At 38.0% G+C, this 20,994-nt stretch overlaps 1 protein-coding gene across 4 annotated transcripts in view; it reads left to right on the top strand.

Moving 5' to 3' along the window:
• The first annotated feature begins 404 nt into the window (after positions 1-404).
• LOC100813099 (protein FAM91A1) overlaps positions 405-20,994 on the top strand; it is a 36,412-nt gene continuing 15,822 nt past the window's right edge. For 3 of the 4 annotated variants that reach the window (XR_420436.4, XR_420435.4, XM_003556887.5), the window contains exons 1-9: positions 405-635; positions 748-913; positions 5,835-5,952; positions 6,791-6,887; positions 9,401-9,507; positions 9,823-9,945; positions 10,078-10,231; positions 13,791-13,851; positions 13,946-14,307. Coding sequence is in view for 1 of the 4 variants with exons in the window: in XM_003556887.5 (XP_003556935.1) it covers positions 786-913; positions 5,835-5,952; positions 6,791-6,887; positions 9,401-9,507; positions 9,823-9,945; positions 10,078-10,231; positions 13,791-13,851; positions 13,946-14,307 (1,150 nt within the window). In the remaining 3 variants the exon portion in view is untranslated. Of the gene's footprint in view, positions 636-747; positions 914-5,834; positions 5,953-6,790; positions 6,888-9,400; positions 9,508-9,815; positions 9,946-10,077; positions 10,232-13,790; positions 13,852-13,945; positions 14,308-20,994 lie in introns of those variants that run through there. The other variant, XR_420437.4, reaches the window with a different exon arrangement.

The raw sequence follows: 20,994 nt of genomic DNA, 5'->3' as shown, positions 1-20,994 counted from the left end.
AGTATTTTATGGGTTTTTATCTGCTAGGAAATTAACTGTTGCAATAAATAAAATAAATTTACATGTGTCATACCCTATGAGTGTCACCTCATCATTTAACATCATACTTGACGATAACGACTAAAAACAGAAACTAAGAGAAACTTTAGGGCCCGCTTGGGTGGTTTTTAAATTTGAGTTTCAAAATTTTTAAAAATAATGAGTTTTTTGGTTTAGTTTCAAAAAATTTTAAACCAATTTTTAAAAAATGATTAGTTTGAAATAAACTCATTTTGAAAGTTTCATATCGTATTAAAATTTGTTTAAGAGTACTTTTATGTGGTGATGTTAGTAACAATGTGAATGATAGAAATTTCACTGATGGTTGAAGAATAGAAACTTAGTTAATGGCAAGAAAAAACACGTTAATTGAAAACCCGAATGTGTAATGAATGATGAAAAGTAAAACGGGTAGCACCGACCACAATAACGGAAACCACGATCTCTGACCGACTGACTGACTACCACGATCTCTGACTGACTGACTATTCTCACTTTCCACCGAATCGAATTCTCTCTCATTCGAAGAAAAACGAACTCAACTGTGTCTGCGAGAACTCCAATTCCTAAACCCTAGCTTGAATCCAACGATTCAGGTTCCGATCATTCTCTTTGGCTTTTGGAGTAAACGTGATCGATTCGTTTCGGATCTTGTTTGATCTTTGTTTTGTTTTGTACGATTTTCTTTAATTGGTTTCGATTTTGCAGTTTCGCTGTTGACTTTTGTGGTGTTTGGGGAGTGAGAAATGCAGCGTGCTCCGGTGACAGTTGAGGAACAGTTGTTACAAAAAGCGATTAAGGAAGAGTGTACATGGGAGAACCTTCCGAAGCGTATTCAAGCTACTCTTTCTTCTAAAGAAGAATGGCACAGAAGGTTAGAGAAAGTGGCTTCTCGTCTGATTCTCGACCCAATTGTACTCTTATTCTCTATTTTGTCACTCTACTTTAAACCGGTTTAAAGGCTTAGAAAGCATATTGGTCATGAAAGCTAAATTGCCCACTTTCTGTTACAAGTAAAAACCTCAAACTTTTCTGTAAGATTTTTAAATAAAAATACATGATTCAAACTGTACCACCCTTTAATGGATTCTTTTCATCCTCTACATGCCATGTGTGTTAGGAGGTAGGATTACACATTATAAGTTGCATCAATGGTACTAAGCAGGCCACTCTATAAAATTTTCATATCTATACCATGCTTTACAGTTAGTATGATATAATGACCCTTTAATCCCCAAGTATGTGTTCTTATGCCCTTTTAGGTGAAAACCTAGTTGTTTGAGGAGGGAGGGTAGGTGATCTAGTGAAGGATCTCTAACATTGTCATCTTAACCCAGACTAAGTGACTGGAACAGGGTCTAGAGTGCTAGTTGAGTTTCAAATTTGTTGGCAAACATATTTTCTTAAAGTAGAGTAGAATAAAATAAATAATTTTTCTTTAGAATGAGGAGATTTTTTAATTTTATTTTGAGAGGCTATTGTGCCTTTAGTGATAGAACAGAAATCTATCCTCATTCCTCAGGAAACAATAAATTTTGAAGGCAAATTCTCATTTAGAAATAATTTTGTTTTTCAAGATTATCACAGTTTGCTACATTCCACTTATTTCAAGGCTCATGTGTCCTTGAATATATATTTTGAAATACATAATCTTTGTCGAGAGGAAAACAAATGAGATAATATTATTCATACTGAAAGTATTCACAAAGATTTACAATTACCCTAATTACTGTAATTACATAGTACTGTATAACTGCCATAACGTCAACAAAAGTCGTATCGTCTACAAACAAGGTGAGATTGACTATATGTATTAGAATAAATGTATAAAAATAACTGTTATAAACAGTTATTGCAGGACAGTTAGTTGTTATAGACAGTTACTATAGGACAGTTAGTTTAAGCTAACTACTTTTCTTTCACTAACAGAATTCTGTTAGTTTATGATTAGCTTAAGCTCTAGAGGTTTATAAATACCTCTCTTGTAACTGTATTGAAAACTAACTTTTCTAAATCGATAATATCAGTTTACTATTCTCTGTTTTGTTCAATGTCCCTGTTCTTGAACTCTGATATGGTATCAGAGCTTGTCTTTGCGTAAAATCCCCTCTTCTGAGTTTATCGAGCTTCATCTTCACGATCATGGCTTCCACATCTCAAGGTTTTAGTTCGCATTCATTTCTGACGACGATAGTGGAAAAACTGGATGATTCCAATTATCTACATTGGTGACAACGCATCGAGCAAATCATCAAATCGCATAAGCTATAGAGATTCGTGGTTAATCCAATCGTTCTGCCCCAATTTCTCACAGAGGATGATTGGATCATGGATCGCGTTAATCTTGAATATGAAGCCTGGGAAGTGCAGGACCAAACGCTACTTGTTTCGCTTCAGTCGACACTCTCGAAATCTGTCCTTTCACGCGTGCTAGGCTCGAATCACTCCTATTAGGTGTGGGAGAAGATTCACAAGCGTTTTAGTCTTCACACCAAGTCTAGGGCACGTCAATTGCGAACTGTGATGCGTGCTGTCTCACTCGAAGGGAAAACGATGGACGAGTACCTTCATAAAATCAAAAATTACGTTGACGAGCTTGGCGGTGTTGGAGTTCCAGTTCGCCATGAGGAGCATGTTGATGCTATTCTTGAAGGTTTACCATTGGATTACGCACCAGTGATTTCCGTGATTGAAAGCAAAAAAACATGCCATCCATTGCAGAGATTGAGGCTCTACTTTATGGCCATGAAACTCGCCTCATTCGATGCAATCGGGACACTCAAATGCTTGTATCTCCATCCGTTAATTACACTCAAGGCTATTCATATGGAAGTTCGCCCAAAGCTAATGATTCCGGTGGTTCCAGAGGAAGTTATGGAAGAAGTAATGGTGGTCGCAACTTGTTGTTTGATTGAGGTGGTGGTTGCTGTGGTTCTGGAAGAGGCCGTGGTGGAGGTAGGTTTGCTAATTTTCAATGTCAAATCTGCCTCAAGTATGGTCACACTGCTAATATGTGCCATTTTTGTTTTGATATGAATTTTCAACCTCACGAGTCACTCACCTTTGTTGATCCAACTACACTCCAATCAATCCCATATTCAGTTGGCCCGGGTAGGACCTCAAACACTTGGGTTAATCCTAACTCCAAATCAGTTGCTCAGCCGACTAGTCAGCCTAGTGTAATGCTTACCAATTCGACACCCCAGGTAATGGCTCAATTAATAGGTACAAAGCTAGACTAGTGGCTAAGGGGTTTCATCAAGTTCATGACTTTGACTTTCATGAAACATTTTCTCCTGTGGTAAAACCAGTTACAATTCGGGTAATTCTAACTCTTGCTCTCTCACAAGGCTGGGAATTATTTCAGCTTGATGTCAACAATGCATTTCAGCTTGACTTTCATGAAACATTTTCTCCTGTGGTAAAACAAGTTACAATTCAGGTAATTCTAACTCTTGCTCTCTCACAAGGCTGGGAATTATTTCAGCTTGATGCAGTGTTGTTAAATGGTGACGCCATGGCTGCTATAGCGTAATGGCATGGTGGATTTTTTGCCAACCGCCATAGTCAATTTGTGAAGGGAAGTCTGCCATGGCAGCACGATAGGTCGCAATGGCATGTTTATATGGCGGAATTATGGCCTTCCGCCATATTCAGCCGTTTGCCACTGATAACATTGGCTTGATGTCAACAATGCATTTCTAAATGGGTTACTTGAGGAGTCAGTCTATATGACTCAACCTGCAGGCTTTGAGGTTGAGGGAAAATCTTTGGTTTGTAAGCTCAACAAGGCTCTCGATGGGTTAAAGCAAGCTCCAAGGCAGTGGTTTGACAGGTTAAGAACAACAATAACACAGATTGGGTTTGTAGGAAGCAAGTGTGATCCTTCTTTGTTCATTTATACACATCAACAACATAATGTTTCAATTATATATATATAATTCATTTATTTTGCTGATCAGAAAAAAAAACATAATGTCTACATTCTAGTTTATGTAGATGACATCATCATCACAGGAAGTTCTATCTCTCTCATTCAACAACTAACTTCTAAATTGAATACAGCCTTTTCTCTCAAACAGCTGGGTCACTTGGACTATTTCTTGGGGTTGGAGATCAAGTATCTTCCTAACAGATCTATTTTAATATCTCAAAGCAAGTATGTCAGAGATCTGCTTCGTAAAACTCAAATGGCTGAGGCACATTCTATCTCTACTCCTATGGTTACAAACTGCAAATTGTCTAAACATGGAGCTGATCTATTCCTTGATCCAACTCTCTATAGGTCAGTAGTGGGTGCCCTGCAGTATGCTACCCTTACTAGACCGGAGATTAGTTATGCTGTTAATAAGGTTTGTCAGTATATGGCTAATCCATTGGACTCTCATTGGGCTGTGGTTAAAAGGATACTAAGATATCTCAAGGGTACTCTATCTCATGGTTTATTCCTTCAACCTGCTTCCGTTTCAAAACCTATGGCACTCTATGCCTTCTGTGATGCTGATTGGGCATCAGACGTTGATGACAGATGTTCCACATCAGGAGCAGCCATCTTTCTTGGCTCAAACTTGATATCCTGGTGGTCTAGAAAGAAGAAATTCATAGCAAGGTCCAGCACTGAAGCTGAATATCGCAGCTTGGCTCAAACATCTACTGAATTGACCTGGATTCGAACCCTTCTAACAAAATTACATGTTTCTTTTAAAACTCCTGTGATTTATTGTGATAATCAAAGTGCAGTGCCCATAGCTCACAATCCAGTGTTCCATAGTAGAACAAAGCATATGGTAGTTGATGTTTTTTTGCGAGAGAACAAGTTTTGGCCAAACAGCTCTCAGTTGTGCATCTCCCTGCCTTAGATCAATGGGCAAATGTCTTAACCAAGCCACTTTCCTCGACAAGATTTGAAGAATAAAGGGAAAAACTCAATGTGAAGCATTTTTCTTCTGAAAAACCTTCCCCTTGAGTTTGGGGGGGGGGGGGGGGGGGGGGTATTAGAATAAATGTATAAAAATAACTGTTATAAACAGTTATTGTAGGATAGTTAGTTGTTATAGAAAGTTACTGTAGGACAGTTAGTTTAAGCTAACTACTTTTCTTTCACTAACACAATTCTGTTAGTTAGTTTGTGATTAGCTTCAAGGTCTAGTGGTTTATAAATACCTCTCTTGTAACTGTATTGAAAACTAACTTTTCTAAACCAATAATATCAATCTACTATTCTCTGGTTTGTTCAATCTCCCTCTTCTTGAACTCTGATAATATGGATCACACGAAGCCATTGGGTTCAATTACAGACCAAATTCTCAAGGATATTGTTCACCATGACTCTTTTGTCTAGAGAGGAAAACAAATGAGAGAATATTATTCATACCGAAAGTATTCACAAAGATTTACAGATAACCTAATTACTGTAATTACTAATTACACAGTACTGTATAACTGCCATAACATCAACAAAATTCTTATCCTCCACAAACAAGGTGACGTTGACTATATGGATTACACAAAGCCATTGGGTTCAATTAAAGACCAAATTCTCAAGGATATTTTTCACCACGAGATCTCTTTTAACAATTTTCTCCAATGTCCTTCTTGGTGTTCTTCTACCCCCTTTCACGGTGTTAAAAACCATGCAATTTACTCTCCACACCTGTGTTTCTGGTAACCTTCTTTGCAGCTGTCCAAACCACCTACATAGCACTGTATGCGTAATTATCCAATTTACTTTCTTTTTGATAATGACAATCTTAATGTTGCCTTTTATTTTTGTTGGCAATGAAAATTTTGTGCAGGATAATTGAAATTTGCATAAAGAAGAGACTTCAATGGAATGGTTGTTTTGCTCGTAAAGTTTGTAAAGAAAGTGAATATTATGAAGAGATGATGCGTTACTTGCGAAAGAATCTTGCTGTATGTCCTGTACTGAATGCTATTTGATTCTGAAACTGTATTTTGAATACAATTATAACATTGTTTTACATGTTCACTAACCAGAAAAATTCGTTGCTAGAATTTTTTTTGGCTAAAATAGATAATTGGTCCCTTATCTACATTTTAAGTTTCAGTTTTGTCCTTTAAGTTTAATAAGTTTCACTTTGGTCCCTTAAAGTTTTTCTATCAGAACAAATTGGTCCTTCGGTTGGTTAGTTTATCACGCTAATTCGGTCAACTTTGTGACCCACGGCAAACTGTGGGGATGCCATGCCAGCCAAAATTGACACTGTTAGTGCCAAAAGCTGATGGAAGGACCAATTTGGTCTAACAAAGACACCAGAAAGGACCAAAGTGGAATTTTTTAAACATAAAGTACCAAATTGAAACCTAAAATATAGATAAGGGACCAAAATTACATTTTAGACAAATTTTTGTGGGAGAAAATTGAAGTTTTAATGCCTCAAAACAAAAATTGCAACATTGTAATTGAAAACTGGACTTTGTTTCTCTTTTGTTTAGGATCAATTTTAGTTAAGACTAAATAATTTAACTATATTAACTTGTTCTTTTGTAAAAGAAAAAAAACTCTCATCTGTGTACTTGGATTGATGAATGCCAGATATAGCTACTACACTACCACTTCCAGGATGTGGGGCATTTCTTTTATCATCAATTTTTTTTTAAATAGAGTTTAAGGGTTACTCTAACCCAATAAGACAAGAAATTCAGAACCTGGATATTAAGCAGTGAGCTCATCTTCTGCTTTTGTTGCAATGTATCTGCATTTAATATGCTTGTTTTTTTTCACTTGCAGCTATTTCCTTATCATCTGGCTGAGTATATTTGCCGTGTAATGAGAGTATCGCCTTTCAGATATTATTGTGATATGATTTTTGAAGTAATGAGAAATGGTAACTTTTACTTGCTTGTTGCATTTCTCAAATGCATTATCTCTTCATGATGAGACCTGATTAATATTGGCTGCATATAGCTTAGCTTGCAATTGAGTGACTTATTTGTAAAATCATGCCTTCTTAACCAGATTGTTGACTACCAAATGAATAGTATTTGTAAGAATATTTTTTACTGTGGGTTCTTTTGTAATTGAATGGTTGGAACTGGAAGAGTTGGTAATTTACTTTGATCTTGAATTGAAAATTATGTTCATAATACAGATTGATTTAGTAAGAAGCATAATGTTGACTTGTAAAAGCTTTTCTATTGGATATAATGTTCTTGGTAAGCCCTTGAAGTGAGGGAAATTGTCTCTGAAATGGTAAAACTCCTTCCCCCTGTTCATAGGAAAATGTTACCTTGTCTAAATTGTGGGTGCAAACTCATCCTACAGGATGAAGTGTGATTAGTAGTGATTATGTATGGTATAGTAGACAGAAAGCCAAATAATATGTGTGTAAACTTGGGGATGAAGTCTGTGCACAATATTTATTAAACCTGATGTGGATCTAAAAGCCAATTTGGTCAGAGCAACTGTTGTTGAGCATTGGCTTTCAGGATTTGTGGTCTTTCTGGGTATGCTCTTGGAAATAAATTAAATATTTGTGTTAGAAGAAAGATAGTGGAGGGGTGTAAGAAGACCACTGTAAGAGGGATGACTAATTGTTGGAAGAAATAAAATAATCATGGAATTAAGGTGGTGTTCCAGATTCTCGGTAATTTGGCAGTGAATAGTGATGGGATAGGCTATAGAGTGTGGTAGCACTTTGATATCATATTGAAATATAAGGTTTTTAGGTGAGGGAGGAGAAGAGAAAATAGAGACCTTATAATTTGAAATTGATTAGTGTTAGGGTTAATCTCAATCTCAATCACAACCAATGTTGTTAATGGCGGATGACGGTTCATGGTGGAAAGCCAAAAATCCGCCATAAAAATATGGTGGATGACATAGCGGCGAATGGCGGACAAAATATATATATATATACATAAATATTAACAAAACAATAGATAAAAAATAAACATAAATAAAAAATTAAAAAAAAATGGATTGCATTCAAATAAACTAAAAAAGTTTCATGAGTTCACACAACCAACACCAAATAAACTCATTCAAGAGTTCAAAATAACAAAAGGATAAAAGCATAATGCAAAGTGCAAAGTAAAGGTTGCAACATTAGATGATGGTTGCTGCCATTGTAATTAGTAGAAGAGGGCTGAACAGAAAAAAAAAAGCAGAACCAAAAATTAAAAAAGAGTGTCAAACAGAAAAAAAAAACAGAACCAAAAATTAAAAAAGAGTGTCAAGCAGAAAAAAAAACAGAACCAGGGTGTTGCCGTCGCAGTCTGTAGCCGTTGCCGTTGCCGTCCGTTGCTCGTGTGTGTGGTGCGTGGTGCTGTCGTCAACTTCGGGTGAGACCGTGAGAGAACTCGCGCTAGTGCATGGTGCTGTCGTCGCTGGTGCGTGCTGCCTGCTGCCTGCTGCTCGCGCTGGTGTGTGCTGCTCGTGCTGGCGCTGGAGTTCGCGTGCTGCGTGCTGCTCATCCCATTTTGATTCGAAAACCGGGTTTAGGGTTGGGTCGAGTCAGCCCAAGACGACCCAATCTGTAATTTTGGAAAAATTTTCAAAGAAAAAAAGTTTCTTCCGCCATAACCGCCATTCCGCCACCACTGTTAAGCCTATGGCAGCCACCATGGTGCCGCCATTTGAAACCCGCAACGCCATTGCTATTTGGTGGCATTTTTTCAAAAAACCGCCACGCCATACCGCCATGGAGCCGCCATAACCGCCATTTGACAACACTGATCACAACAATCTTAGTGTGATGATTGAGGAGATGGTGATAAAAAAAAATTGGATTCAGAGAGTGTGTAAAACCCCTTATTTATATTTATTACTAACAATAGAATACCTAATTAAATAAGGAAACAGATGATGAAATATAACAAAATATGAAAACCACTCCTAAGAGTTCATTTAAGATACTCTAAGATATTCTGACTAAATAATAATATTTATGATATTTTGTATATATTAATTGAGACTAATATTTGATAATAATAGTGTCTCACACACAGCTGAAGTATATTTATATATTAAGAGTTAAAATACAAGCTGTCTCTCTATTACAGATGACTACAGCAGAGAGAGAACACACAATATACAATAATATAAAAACTACATATAATCTAACAATATTCAAACTGCTTATGCTTTTGGGATTTTCGTAAGCTACACAGTTGTGTTAGTGTAGAGGACAATATTCCTATTGGGTTTTATTTAGTTTTTTATTATTGTATTTACATCATAAATACTTAGTCTATGGGAGTTTATATTTTCTTCCTGATCAAAACTCCATCTAGTACTTGTTCACTTGTGTGCTATAGGTTAATTAAGATGCAGAATAATAAACATTTGCTTGCAAATGAGCTGGCCTAAAAATTTTCTGCATGTCTTAATTATTTGCAGAGCAACCTTATGACAGCATCCCAAATTTTAGTGCAGCAGATGCTTTAAGACTTACAGGAATTGGGAGAAATGAATTTATTGATATAATGAACAAGTGCAGATCTAAGGTACTGGATAGATTTTCCCAGACTGTACTAAAATTTGTTTGATTCTTCGATTGTAGTGCCAATATTACCTTTTTAAACTTGCTTTCACGTAATCAGGCAAGGTATTGCTTCTAGAGATGTTAAACTGAATAATATACCTTAATAATTATCTTCATCATTTGACACTTCTTAATTATATGCTTTTGACCAGACTTTCATTTTGTTTCTCATAAATTTGAATTTCATATCGAAGACTTTGTTGCTCCTTGTCTTAAACTGGATAATGATTTTATATATTCTTGCCTTACTCGTCATTTATGCTTTTGGAGTATCCAGAAAATTATGTGGAAACTGAACAAGTCAATTGCAAAAGAACTTTTACCAACACAACCTGTGGATTTTCCTATTGAACCTTGGTGGGGAGTTTGTCTGGTGAACTTTACTTTGGAAGAATTTAAGGTGAGGTCTGCATTTCACCCTTATTAATGAAGGAAGGTTCATTTACAGTAATGTTGTTCATTGTGTTAATTTGGAAATAAGAAGAAATTTAGGTATTCACTTTTTTTTTTGTGTTGTCTTCTGCCTTTATAGAAACTTTCAGAAGAGGAAATGGCCATGATAGATAAAGTATGTAAGGAGGAAGCAAATTCATTTATCCTGTTTGATCCTGATGTTGTAAAGGGTCTTTATAGCCGGGGATTGATCTATTTTGATGTTCCTGTATATCCTGATGATCGGTTTAAAGGTGTGTTTTGGTTCTATTTTTTGCTTACTGGGCTTTACTTTCAAAATATCATTTTCAAAGCTATGGTTCCAAAGCATTCTAAATTTAAAGCTTCTTATTTGGAATACTTCATACCATAATACATTATAATCTAAGGTATGCCTTGGGGGAGGTATGGCTTACAATGTATAGTTGTTCATCAGTTCAATTTGTTCTGTTTAGAGGCATCTGCATTCTAAAATTGAAACTAAACAGTTTGTGGTTTCGCAACTGAATGATACCAAATCTAATAGGATATTGTTTGTTAGCTTATTAGTTCCAATGTGGCTGAATTGCTTGTTTCAGATTTGGTTTTGCACACAAATAGATCATCCATTCATTAGTGAAATGACTAAAAACTTGTCCAAATCAATCAAAACTCAGCACAGGATGCTTGATATTTGATTTTCTAATCATATGCATAACACATTTGGCTAGAATTAAACACAACATACCTAACATCAATATAATATAGCCATATCATCAAGAAAACTCCAAATTAGCCCTTATTAGATTTCATTTCAATTGGGCTAGAAAGCCCTGTAGAAGACCTAAAAGCTGCTAGAGACAATTTAGTTGCTTGAGCACTAGTCAAAAGTGACGAAGTTATCAGCATCAAAACATTTCCTATTATGTCAACTGCATAGAAAAGGTGGAGATTGGAGAGACAAAGTGCTTATTGGTGCAAACTTGGGTGGATGACGATTTTTGGTAAGCGGAGCTAAGAGAAACACAACAACAAGGAGGAATAGCAAGTGTTGCCACTTGCAAATTTGATGTTTTAATTGCAGCAGATTAGTATGGGATTATGCCCATTATTACTAATTATTTTGTAAACCTCATTCAATATAGATGAGAGTATTTCGTGTGGTCTAATACACACAACAGTAAATAATTCTTACATGGTATTAGAGCAGGTTATTCTTGATAGAGGAATAATGAAAATCGTGCTCCACTGGGGACCTACTGTCCTTGGTGGACCTTTTTGCTTGTCGCCCGTCTTCTAGTGATCGGTTTCCGCATTCTAGTGGACCTTTCTGCTCACCATCCCTCTTTTTGACGATTTTTTTCCTTTTTCGGAAGTCGCTCATCCGGCGACCTTTCTGTCTAATGACCCCATCACAGGCATCGCCGTCCACTGATCTACATGATGGTGGTGACAGCAACCTCATCGGAGCTTTGACACTCTCTCATGGGCCCTTCCTTTGCGCGCCAAACTGCATTTGAGCCCCCCCACTATTCCGGCGCGTTTGATTACATTTCCAGCCTTTGTTTTCAATGCTGTTCTCTGAATTGAGGCGCACAAAGTCTAGTCAGTTTCGGGTCATTCTGGGACTGTTTCATTTGCGGGACCTTATTTCCGCCCTTTTTTTGGTTTGCATTTTGTGTTTCTGTTTTCGTTCATCATGGCTTCTGCTGCTTCTTCCCCTCTTTGTGGTGAACAGTGCTGCGCGGATGCTTTGCCCTTGTTTGGCGGACATCCTACACCTTTTCGTCGCCCCTCACCTTCGACCACTGTCGGCCATAGCCGAAGACTGCCACACTGTCCAAGTGTGCAGCCAACACACTGCTGCACGCACCCCACACAGGTCCCCTTTTTCGGCGCTGTGTGGGGCGCATGCAGCAGTGTGTAGGTGCTGCCAATTCTGTTTGCCGGTTAAAAAAGGCTTTATATGGGTTGAAACAATCCCCTCGGGCATGGTTTGTGAGATTCACTAAGGTCAAGATAGCCTTAGGATACAAACAAAGCCAAGGAGACCACACTTTATTCATCAAACACTTGACCTTAAGGGGAGTGACTATATTGTTAGTATATGTGGATGATATCATTGTCAACATCTAGCAAAGAAGTTTGAGATGAAAACTCTTGGGAGGCTGAAATATTTTTTGGAAATTGAAGTGTCCCACTCTAAGAAAGGTATTTTCATATCCCAACAGAAATATGTGCCACAGATTTGCTGAAGGAGACAGGTATGACAGCTTGTAAACCTCTAAGTACTCCCATAGATTCAAACCTTAAATTGGGTAATGAAGATGACAGTGCAGAAGTGGATAAGGAGATGTATCAACGTCTAGTTGGAAAATTCATTTACTTGTCTCACACAAGGCTTGATATTACTTTTGCTGATAGTTTGGTGAGCCAATTAATGCACTGTCCAAGAGAAGTCCACTTACAAGCTACCTATATAATTCTCCATTACCTTAAGAGGACACCAGGAAGAGGAATTTTGTACAAAATAAATGGGAATAGAATACTTGAAGCTTATATAGATGTTGACTATGCAGGATCAATAACTGATAGGAGATCCACTTTCGGATATTGTACCTTTCAAGGAGGAAACTTGGTAACTTGGAGAAGTAAAAAACAAGATGTTGTAGCGCGATCTAGTGCTGAAGCTGAATTTTAGGCTATGGCACAAGTTATTTGTGAATTGATTTGGTTAAAATTCATCTTAGAATAGTTGAAGATTATATGGGAGGGACTCAATTGTGATAATAAGTCAGCAATCAACATAGCCCATAATCCTGTACCACATGATTGAACAAAACACATTGAAGTGGATAGACATTTTATCAAGGAAAAGTTGGATAGTGGTTTGATTTGTATTCCATCTGTGCCTTCACTAGGTCAACTTGCAGATATTCATACCAAAGGATTACGCACTCCAAATTTTGATAGAATAATATGCAAACTGGGACTGGATAACATCTATTCTTCAGCTTGAGGGGAAGTGTTGGAAAGTGGAGCATTTAATTATAATTTCCTTTCCAAGTAGCTTAGTTAATAGTTAACTGGGTTCAATGTATCTTAGGAAGTTGTGATATTTTAATTGTTCTCTTGAAATCAGAATTAGTTATTTATTATCCTTGTAATCATTCTGATTATAAATAAATCAATATGCTGGATGGAAGATTAACCCAGAAAGGCATATTCAAAATAGCTTTTCTTCTCTCACTCTCTTAACAAATAATTTTTCTACTTTCTTCTCCTTTTGCATGCTATCGGTCTTTGGACGCTTATGTCTTGGTTGCACTTGTTGATTAGTATCTCTCTTATGCTCAACACAATTACATATTTCTTTTGCTCATAAGAAAATATTATTTTATATTAATTTTTTTTATATGCAAGGGTAAGGCTGCGTACAATATCCCTCCCCCATACCTTCGCATAGCGAAGAGCCTCTGGGCAATGGGGTACGAAGTTTTATTAATTTTTTTTATAAATGTCATACATGTAAAATTTGGAATATTTTTTCTAAGTCATGATTTTTTTTATATTGGCCCCGTTATATAAGAATCCTGGCTCAGCCAGCCCCTGCCAAATACGTTAACAAAAAATTGGGTGATCACCAGAATTATTTGGAAATCCCAATAAACTAGGAACAAGAACTACAACTAAGTAATTGACTTGATTAATTTTTATACAAGACACCTCCTTATATAATCAGAGCGTGCTTTGTATCTCATGATTTTTGGGATATTTTTTCCCTTGTTTGCTCAACTGACTTGATTAATTTTTATATTTATGGTGCTGGTTCAGTTTCCATGCTTGAAGGTTTTGTTTCCAACAGGGAGCAGTCTTATGAAGATCCTATTGAAGAGTAATGCATTTATTTCAGTCTGTTTCCATCCTTTTTCTTTTCAGATGTTTCCATAAAGTGAGACCATAAGTAACATTGTATCGTTTTTATCTAGGTTATTATACGCAGTTTTTGTTGTTTCAAATGAAAATGCATCTGTTGCTGAATTGGCAACAACCCTACAGGCTGACTTGTCACAACTGCAGGCTGCTGCGTCTTTTGTTTGTCGATTGGGATGGGCGACAAAAGTAATTGATCCAGCATCTATTCTTCAAGATACAAAGATACCCGGGTCTCCTAAAAGTGCAGTCAGTGATGAAGATACTTCTATTGCTAGTCATGGTTTTGATAATATGCTTATTGATAATGATAACAATCAAGGCGATGCCTATGGTCCTCATTCTTCCTATACTCGTGTTGCTTTCATAGTTGATGCTAATATAACATCATATCTTATGATGGGTTCTGTTTCACCAGGTATATACCTTTCTCATTTCCTAAAGCTTAAATTCATTTACTAGACTTTTTTGAAAATTATGTTTTTTACTTTTATTGTAAAGTCTGATATGCTGACATTTGTCAGAATGTGTTTGGAGTCGGTGGTGCTAGTTAAAAAAAAACATATTTGAATAAATTTTTTTTACAATTGTCTGTCACTTTTGTTGGTAGGTGTTATAAAAGTAATTTTAAGGCTTAACTATGTTTTCATACTTGTAATATACCTCTTTTTAAGATTGCTACCTATTAATTTTTTGTTTTGATTTTGCTACCTGACCTTTTGAGATTTTTTCCTATGGTACCTGTCGTTACTCCTAGACCGATAAGTGATGAGGTAACACACAGAATGTCATGTCATCAGTGCCACATCACGCTAAATTTGCTTAGTTGTAATCCTTTATTTTTCCTCATCATTTAACCTGGCGATGGTTTTTGTTCATTAATAGTGGCGGTTAAACCGCCGCTATGTTTAATATTACTTTTAAATTAAAAGTATAATAAAATAAAGTTTTTTGTTCACCTGTTCCAGTAGTTGTGCTTCTCACCGTCCACCCACTGCTATGGCAACCACACCGCACCTCCCTCATTGTCCACAAGATCCTACAACAACCACTACCCGTTTCCAATTCTCTTTCCTTCACCATCAATCCTTGCATATTTCCCCTCAGCAACACCACCACCTCTCTCTCTCTTTGATAAACTGAGAGAGAGTAAGAGAGAAAATTTAGAGAGAACTGATATTATTTTAATCTGAACAAGTTAGTTAGTGTTAGTTACAAAAAAGGTATATATAGACCTTTGAACCTCTGAACTAACAATAACAGAAAACTAACGGCCTAACACCAGGGAGGTGCTGTTAGCAAAAGCTAACAGCCCTTACAAGCATATTACCAGCTGCCCAACACTAGAGAGGTGCTGTTAGCTTTACAAATATACTACAAAAAGACTACAAAACTGTTTTCATAGTTATACAAACACATTCTAATCCCCCCCTCCCCCTCAAACTCAAGAGGAAGAGTTTTCGGAAGAGACATTCTTCACATTGAGTTTGCCCTTGAGAACTTCAAATCTTGTTGAAGAAAGAGGCTTGGTCAGCACATCAGCCCACTAATCTAGAGCTGGGATATGCACAATTGAAAGCTGCTTGGCCAGAATTTTTTCTCTAACGAAGAAGACATCAATTTTCATGTGTTTCGTATGACTGTGAAGCACAGGATTATGAGCAATGGATACAACACTCTGGTTGTCACAAAAAAGAACAGGAACACTCTGGCTGTCACAAAAAAGAACAGGAGTAGTGAAGGGAACTTGCAGTTCTGTTAGAAGAGCATGAATCCATGTTAACTAAGTGGAAGTTTGAGCTAAAGGTTGTCACAAAAAAGAACAGGAGTAGTTAAGGGAACTTGTAGTTCTGTTAGAAGAGCATGAATCCATGTTAACTAAGTGGAAGTTTGAGCTAAACTATGATACTCGGCTTCAGTGCTGGACTTGGCTGTGACATTTTGTTTGCAAGATCACCAAGATATTAAGTTTGGGCCAAGAAAGATGGCAGCCCCTGAGGTGGAAGGCTTGTCATCCATGTCGGATGCCCAATAAACATCACAGAACACGGGAAGAACCAAGGGCTTTGTAATAAGAGCAGGCTGAAGAAGTAGTCCATGAAACAAAGTACCCTTGAGATACCTTAAGATTCTTTTAACTATTGCCCAGTGAGAGTCTAGAGGTGCAGCCATAAATTGACAAACTTTATTGATAGCAAAGCTGATTTCAGACCAACCATTGATCTGTATAGAGTTGGATCATGAAAGACATCAGCACCATGTTGAGATAGCTTGCAATTAGAGACAATGGGGGAAGAAATAAAATGAGCTTCAGCCATGTGAGTTTTGTGGAGTAAATCACAAATATATTTACTTTGAGTCATCAGTATAGAGTTATTAGGTAGATACTTGACCCAAAAAATAATCTGAATAACCAAGTTGCTTGAGAGAGAAGGCAGTGTGCAGTTTGGTTGTGAGCTGTTGAATAAGAGAGGTAGAGCTACCCGTGATGATGATATCATCCACATAGACTAAAAGGCAGAGACAATATGCACCTGTTGCCTTTAAATGAAGAGAGAAGAATCACATTTGCTCCCCCACAAAACCAAACTGAAGTAGAGTAGATTTCAGCCTATCAAACCACTGCCTTGGAGCTTGTTTCAAGCCACAGAGGGCTCTGTCGAGCTTGCAGACTAGGGACCTATCTGCAACTTCAAAACCAGAAGGTTGTGTCATAAATACAGATTTTTCAAGAATCCCATTTAGAAAAGCATTATTCACATCAAGCTGAAATAATTCCCACCCATGTGAGAGAGCAAGTGTGAGAACAATACGAATGGTGATGGGCTTGACCACTGGGGAAAAAGTCTCATGAAAGTCAAAGCCATAAACTTGATGAAAACCCTTGGCTACCAACCTTGCTTTGAACTTGTTGATGGAACCATCAACATTTTCCTTTTCTCTGAAAATCCACTTACACCCAATAGCCTGTCAATTAGAAGGCAAGGGAACTAAGTCCCAAGTTTTGTTTTTCAGCAAAGCATCATACTATTGTTGCATGGCAGCAAGCCAATCTGCATTTTCCAGGGCCTGTTTCATAGCTTTGGGTTCAGAATGAGCAAGAAATAAAGAAGGATGTAGTCTAGGATTGTGAAATCCAGACTTGGACCTTGTCTGCATAGGGTGAGTGTTAATTGGGATAGAGTTAGGTGCTGGAACAGACTCAGAAGAGGGTTCACTAAGGGTTGTGGACTCTGGAGTTTGAGGATGAACAGATATAGACTCAAAAGAAGTGCAGAAGGAGAATGAAAATAAGACAATTGAGAAGATTGAGATGTAGGAGACAGGTTAGGATTAGGACTGAAATAGGAATCAAGATTCTTGATTGACTTAGAAGAGGAGGGAAATAAGTCAGAATAAGAGAGCCTCAATTCATTAAACAGAACATCTTTGGAAATATAAATTTTGGCAGTTGAAGACAAACATCTGTAGCCTGTGAGAGGAGAAATACCCCAAAAATTAAGTTTGTGTGCATGGTAAGGCCTCAGCAAAGGAAAACAGGCCCAACCAAAGGTTTTAAGAAATTCAAAATCAGGATCCTTGTTGAAAAGGGTAACAAAGGGAATGGAAAAATTGAGGGAAGCAATGGGAAGTCTATTAATCAGATAGACAGCAGTAGTAAAAGCATAGTCCCAAAACTGTAAGGGTAAAGAAGCATGATTTAACAATGTAAGGCCCAAGTCAACTATATGTCTGTGTTTTCTTTCAACCACACCATTTTGTTGATGAGTGTGGGGACAAATGAGTCTGTGAGAGATGCCATAGGAGGTTAGGAGAGCAGAGAAAGGTCTGTATTCACCCCCCCCCCCCCCCCCCCAAAATCAGATTGAACACTCTTGATTTTAGTATTAAGTTGTAGTTCAACCATTGACTTAAAAGCTTGAAAAACAGAAAGAGTTTCATCCTTAGATTTAATAGGAAATATCCAAGTGTACCTGGAAAAGGCATCAATAAAGGATACACAGTATTTATGACCAGCATAGGAAGTCAAAGGTCCCCACAAATCTGTGAAGATAAGCTCCAAAGGAGAGTAAACAGAAATAGAAGTGTGAGGTGGTAATCTATGAGATTTTTCCATCAGCAGGAAGAACAAAAATCAGAAAATATTTTAGTAGTTGTGGGAAATATTACAATGATTGAAGACTAGCTTCATTACATGACTATTAGGATGAGCTAACCTAGCATGCCAGAGACTAGCAATACTAGGAGAAGAAACAACAGAATTGGAAACCACAGTAGAGTTTTCATTAACCGTAGCAGCTGTAATAGACAAGCCAGTATCTGAAATTGAAGTAGACAACAGCAGGGGAGAGTTGTCTTGAAACTTGAGGTTATGAAAGGAGTAAAGACCATCAACACCAACAACTACTTGAAGAAGGACTTTATTGATCCCCTGAGATTTTACAAGACACAAATGAGGGTGAAATTCAAAGAAAACAGAGTTATCTTTAGCAAACTGACTCACACTTAACAAATTTTTTGATATTGAAGGAACATGTAATAACTTGTGAAGTTTAAATGTTATGTGAGAATCATTGGGGGACACAAAAGAAGAGGAACCAGCACCAAAGATACTCAAACCTTCACCATTGCCTATGAAGATTTGATCAGGTCCATGAAAGTGAGTGAACTGCTTGTTCTGTGATTCACCACCAGTCACATGGAAGCTGACACCAGAGTCTGGAATCCAGGTGGAGCTAGCATGACCATTTCCATGAGAGGAGAAATTGGAAAGCATAGCACTGGGTTGATTGGATGCTGGAACAGCAGTCTTGGAATTGAGATTAATCTAGGTATTGGAAGTCCTGGCAGAACCAGAGGAGTAGGGAATTGGTTGAAGTGTGGTGGATCAAGAAAGGTGAGTGATTCATGGGACTGAAAACTCATATCAAACCGAAAGTGACATTGGCAGTATGTCCGTACTTAAGGCAAATTTGACACTGAAAGTTGGCAAATTGGCCACCACCACGACCTCTACCAGAGCCACCACCACTACGTCCGGCATCGCGATCAGGAAAATCGCCACACGACCACCACTTCCACGACCATACAATCCCCTAGTACCACCAGGATCACCAGATTTGTGGGAATTAGAGTGAGAATAGCCTTGAGTGTAATTCAAGGATGGAGAACTCAGCACCCAAGCTTCTTTATTATAGTGAGTAAGGCGAGTTTCATGACCGTAAAGCAAGGCCTCAATCTCAGCGATGGATGGAGTATGCTTCTTGCTCTCAATGATAGAGATCATCAGCGCATAATCGGACGAGAGTCCTTCAAGAAGCGCGTTAACGTATTCCTCATGACGGACCGAAATTCCAACACCAGCAAGCTCATCCTGCCTAGGTTAGCTTTGCTATTCTTAGCCGGTCCCAAGCCCGGATAAAAGGAGAGGGTTGTGTTAGGCTTTCGACAGCCAACGTAAAACTTTGTCGAATCTCTATGACATGGATCAATTACGTAATAATGTGAATGCTAGGTCGTTGTCCGGAAGCAACGCGCTGTATGGCTCGAGTACAGTGTCAAAAGAGCAAGGGCCGCTGCATCGTCGCCCGGATGTAGTGAAAAGTAAGCAAGGGTTCCCACATTTTCGTGAACGGGTGTGGGTAAAGAAGCTAGTTCATGACAGGAGGATTCGCTTTGGTACATGGAATATAGGCACACTTACTGGAAAATCTATGGAAATAGTGGATGTTATGGTGAGGAGGAAGATCAATTTTATGTGCCTACAAGAAACTAAGTGGACAGGTGAAAAAGCGAAAGAATTAGACAACTCGGGATTTAAGCTGTGGTATACGGGAAAAATCAAATCAAGAAATGGGGTAGGGATTATTGTGGACAAGGAGTGGAAGAAGGATGTCGTGGATGTAAGAAGAGTAGGAGATCGTATCATAGCCTTAAAATTGGTAGTGGGACAGGACACCTTTAATGTTATTAGTGGGTACGCACCTCAGGTTGGGTTAGCAGAACACTTTAAGGTAAAATTTTGGGAGGATCTAGAAGGGGTACTTCAGGATATACCCCAAGGAGAGAAAGTTTTCCTAGGAGGGGATCTCAATGGACATGTAGGTAGCGTGGCTAGAGGTTTTGAGGGGTTGCATGAGGGTTTTGGCCTAGGGGAGATGAATGGGGAGGGTAAATCCATCTTGGAGTTTTCGGAGGCTTTGGATCTTTCTATAGCCAATACATGGTTTAAGAAAAGAGAGGAACATCTTATCACTTACAAAAGTGGAGGGACATGTTCTCAGATAGATTTCTTCCTTATCAGGAAGTCTGATAGGAAGTATTGCTTGAACTGTAAAGTTATCCCGAGAGAGAGCCTGACTACCCAACATAGAGTTTTGGTTATGGATGTAAGAATTAGAGAAAGGGCAAAGAGAAGAAGTCCTATGGTAGCACCAAGGATCAAATGGTGGCACTTGAAGGGTGAGAAACAAGGAATCTTCCAACAAAAGATATGGGAGGGATGGTGTGGACAATCACAAGGAAGTGCAAATGATCTGTGGAACAAGATGTCCCAAGAGATTATTAAAGTGGCTAAAGAGACGTTGGGTGAATCTAGAGGTTTTGGACCTAGGGGTAAAGAATCGTGGTGGTGGAATGAAAGTGTTCAGAGCAAAGTTAGAGTAAAAAAGGAGTGTTTCAAGGAGTGGTCTAGGTGTAGAAATTCTGAAACTTGGGATAAGTATAAGATAGCTAGAAATGAAACCAAAAAGGCGGTGAGTGAGGCAAGAGTCCAAGCTTTTGACGGACTATACCAAGCTCTAGGAACCAGGGACGGAGAAAGATCTATATATATGCTTGCTAAGGGTAGAGAGAGGAAGACTAGAGATCTGGATCAAGTAAAGTGTGTTAAGGATGAAGAAGGCAAAGTCTTAGTGCATGAAAAAGATATCAAGGAAAGGTGGAAGGCGTATTTCCACAACTTATTTAATGATGGATATGGATATGACTCTAGCAGTCTAGACACAAGAGAAGAGGACCGGAACTATAAGTACTATCGTCGGATTCAGAAACAGGAAGTAAAGGAAGCGTTGAAAAGAATGAGTAACGGTAAGGCGGTGGGGGC

Source organism: Glycine max, chromosome 20 (assembly GCF_000004515.6).
Source record: "Glycine max cultivar Williams 82 chromosome 20, Glycine_max_v4.0, whole genome shotgun sequence".
NCBI lineage: Eukaryota > Viridiplantae > Streptophyta > Magnoliopsida > Fabales > Fabaceae > Glycine > Glycine max.
The sequence above is the reverse complement of the archived record's forward strand: the minus strand, read 5'-3'. Positions and strand labels throughout refer to the sequence as shown.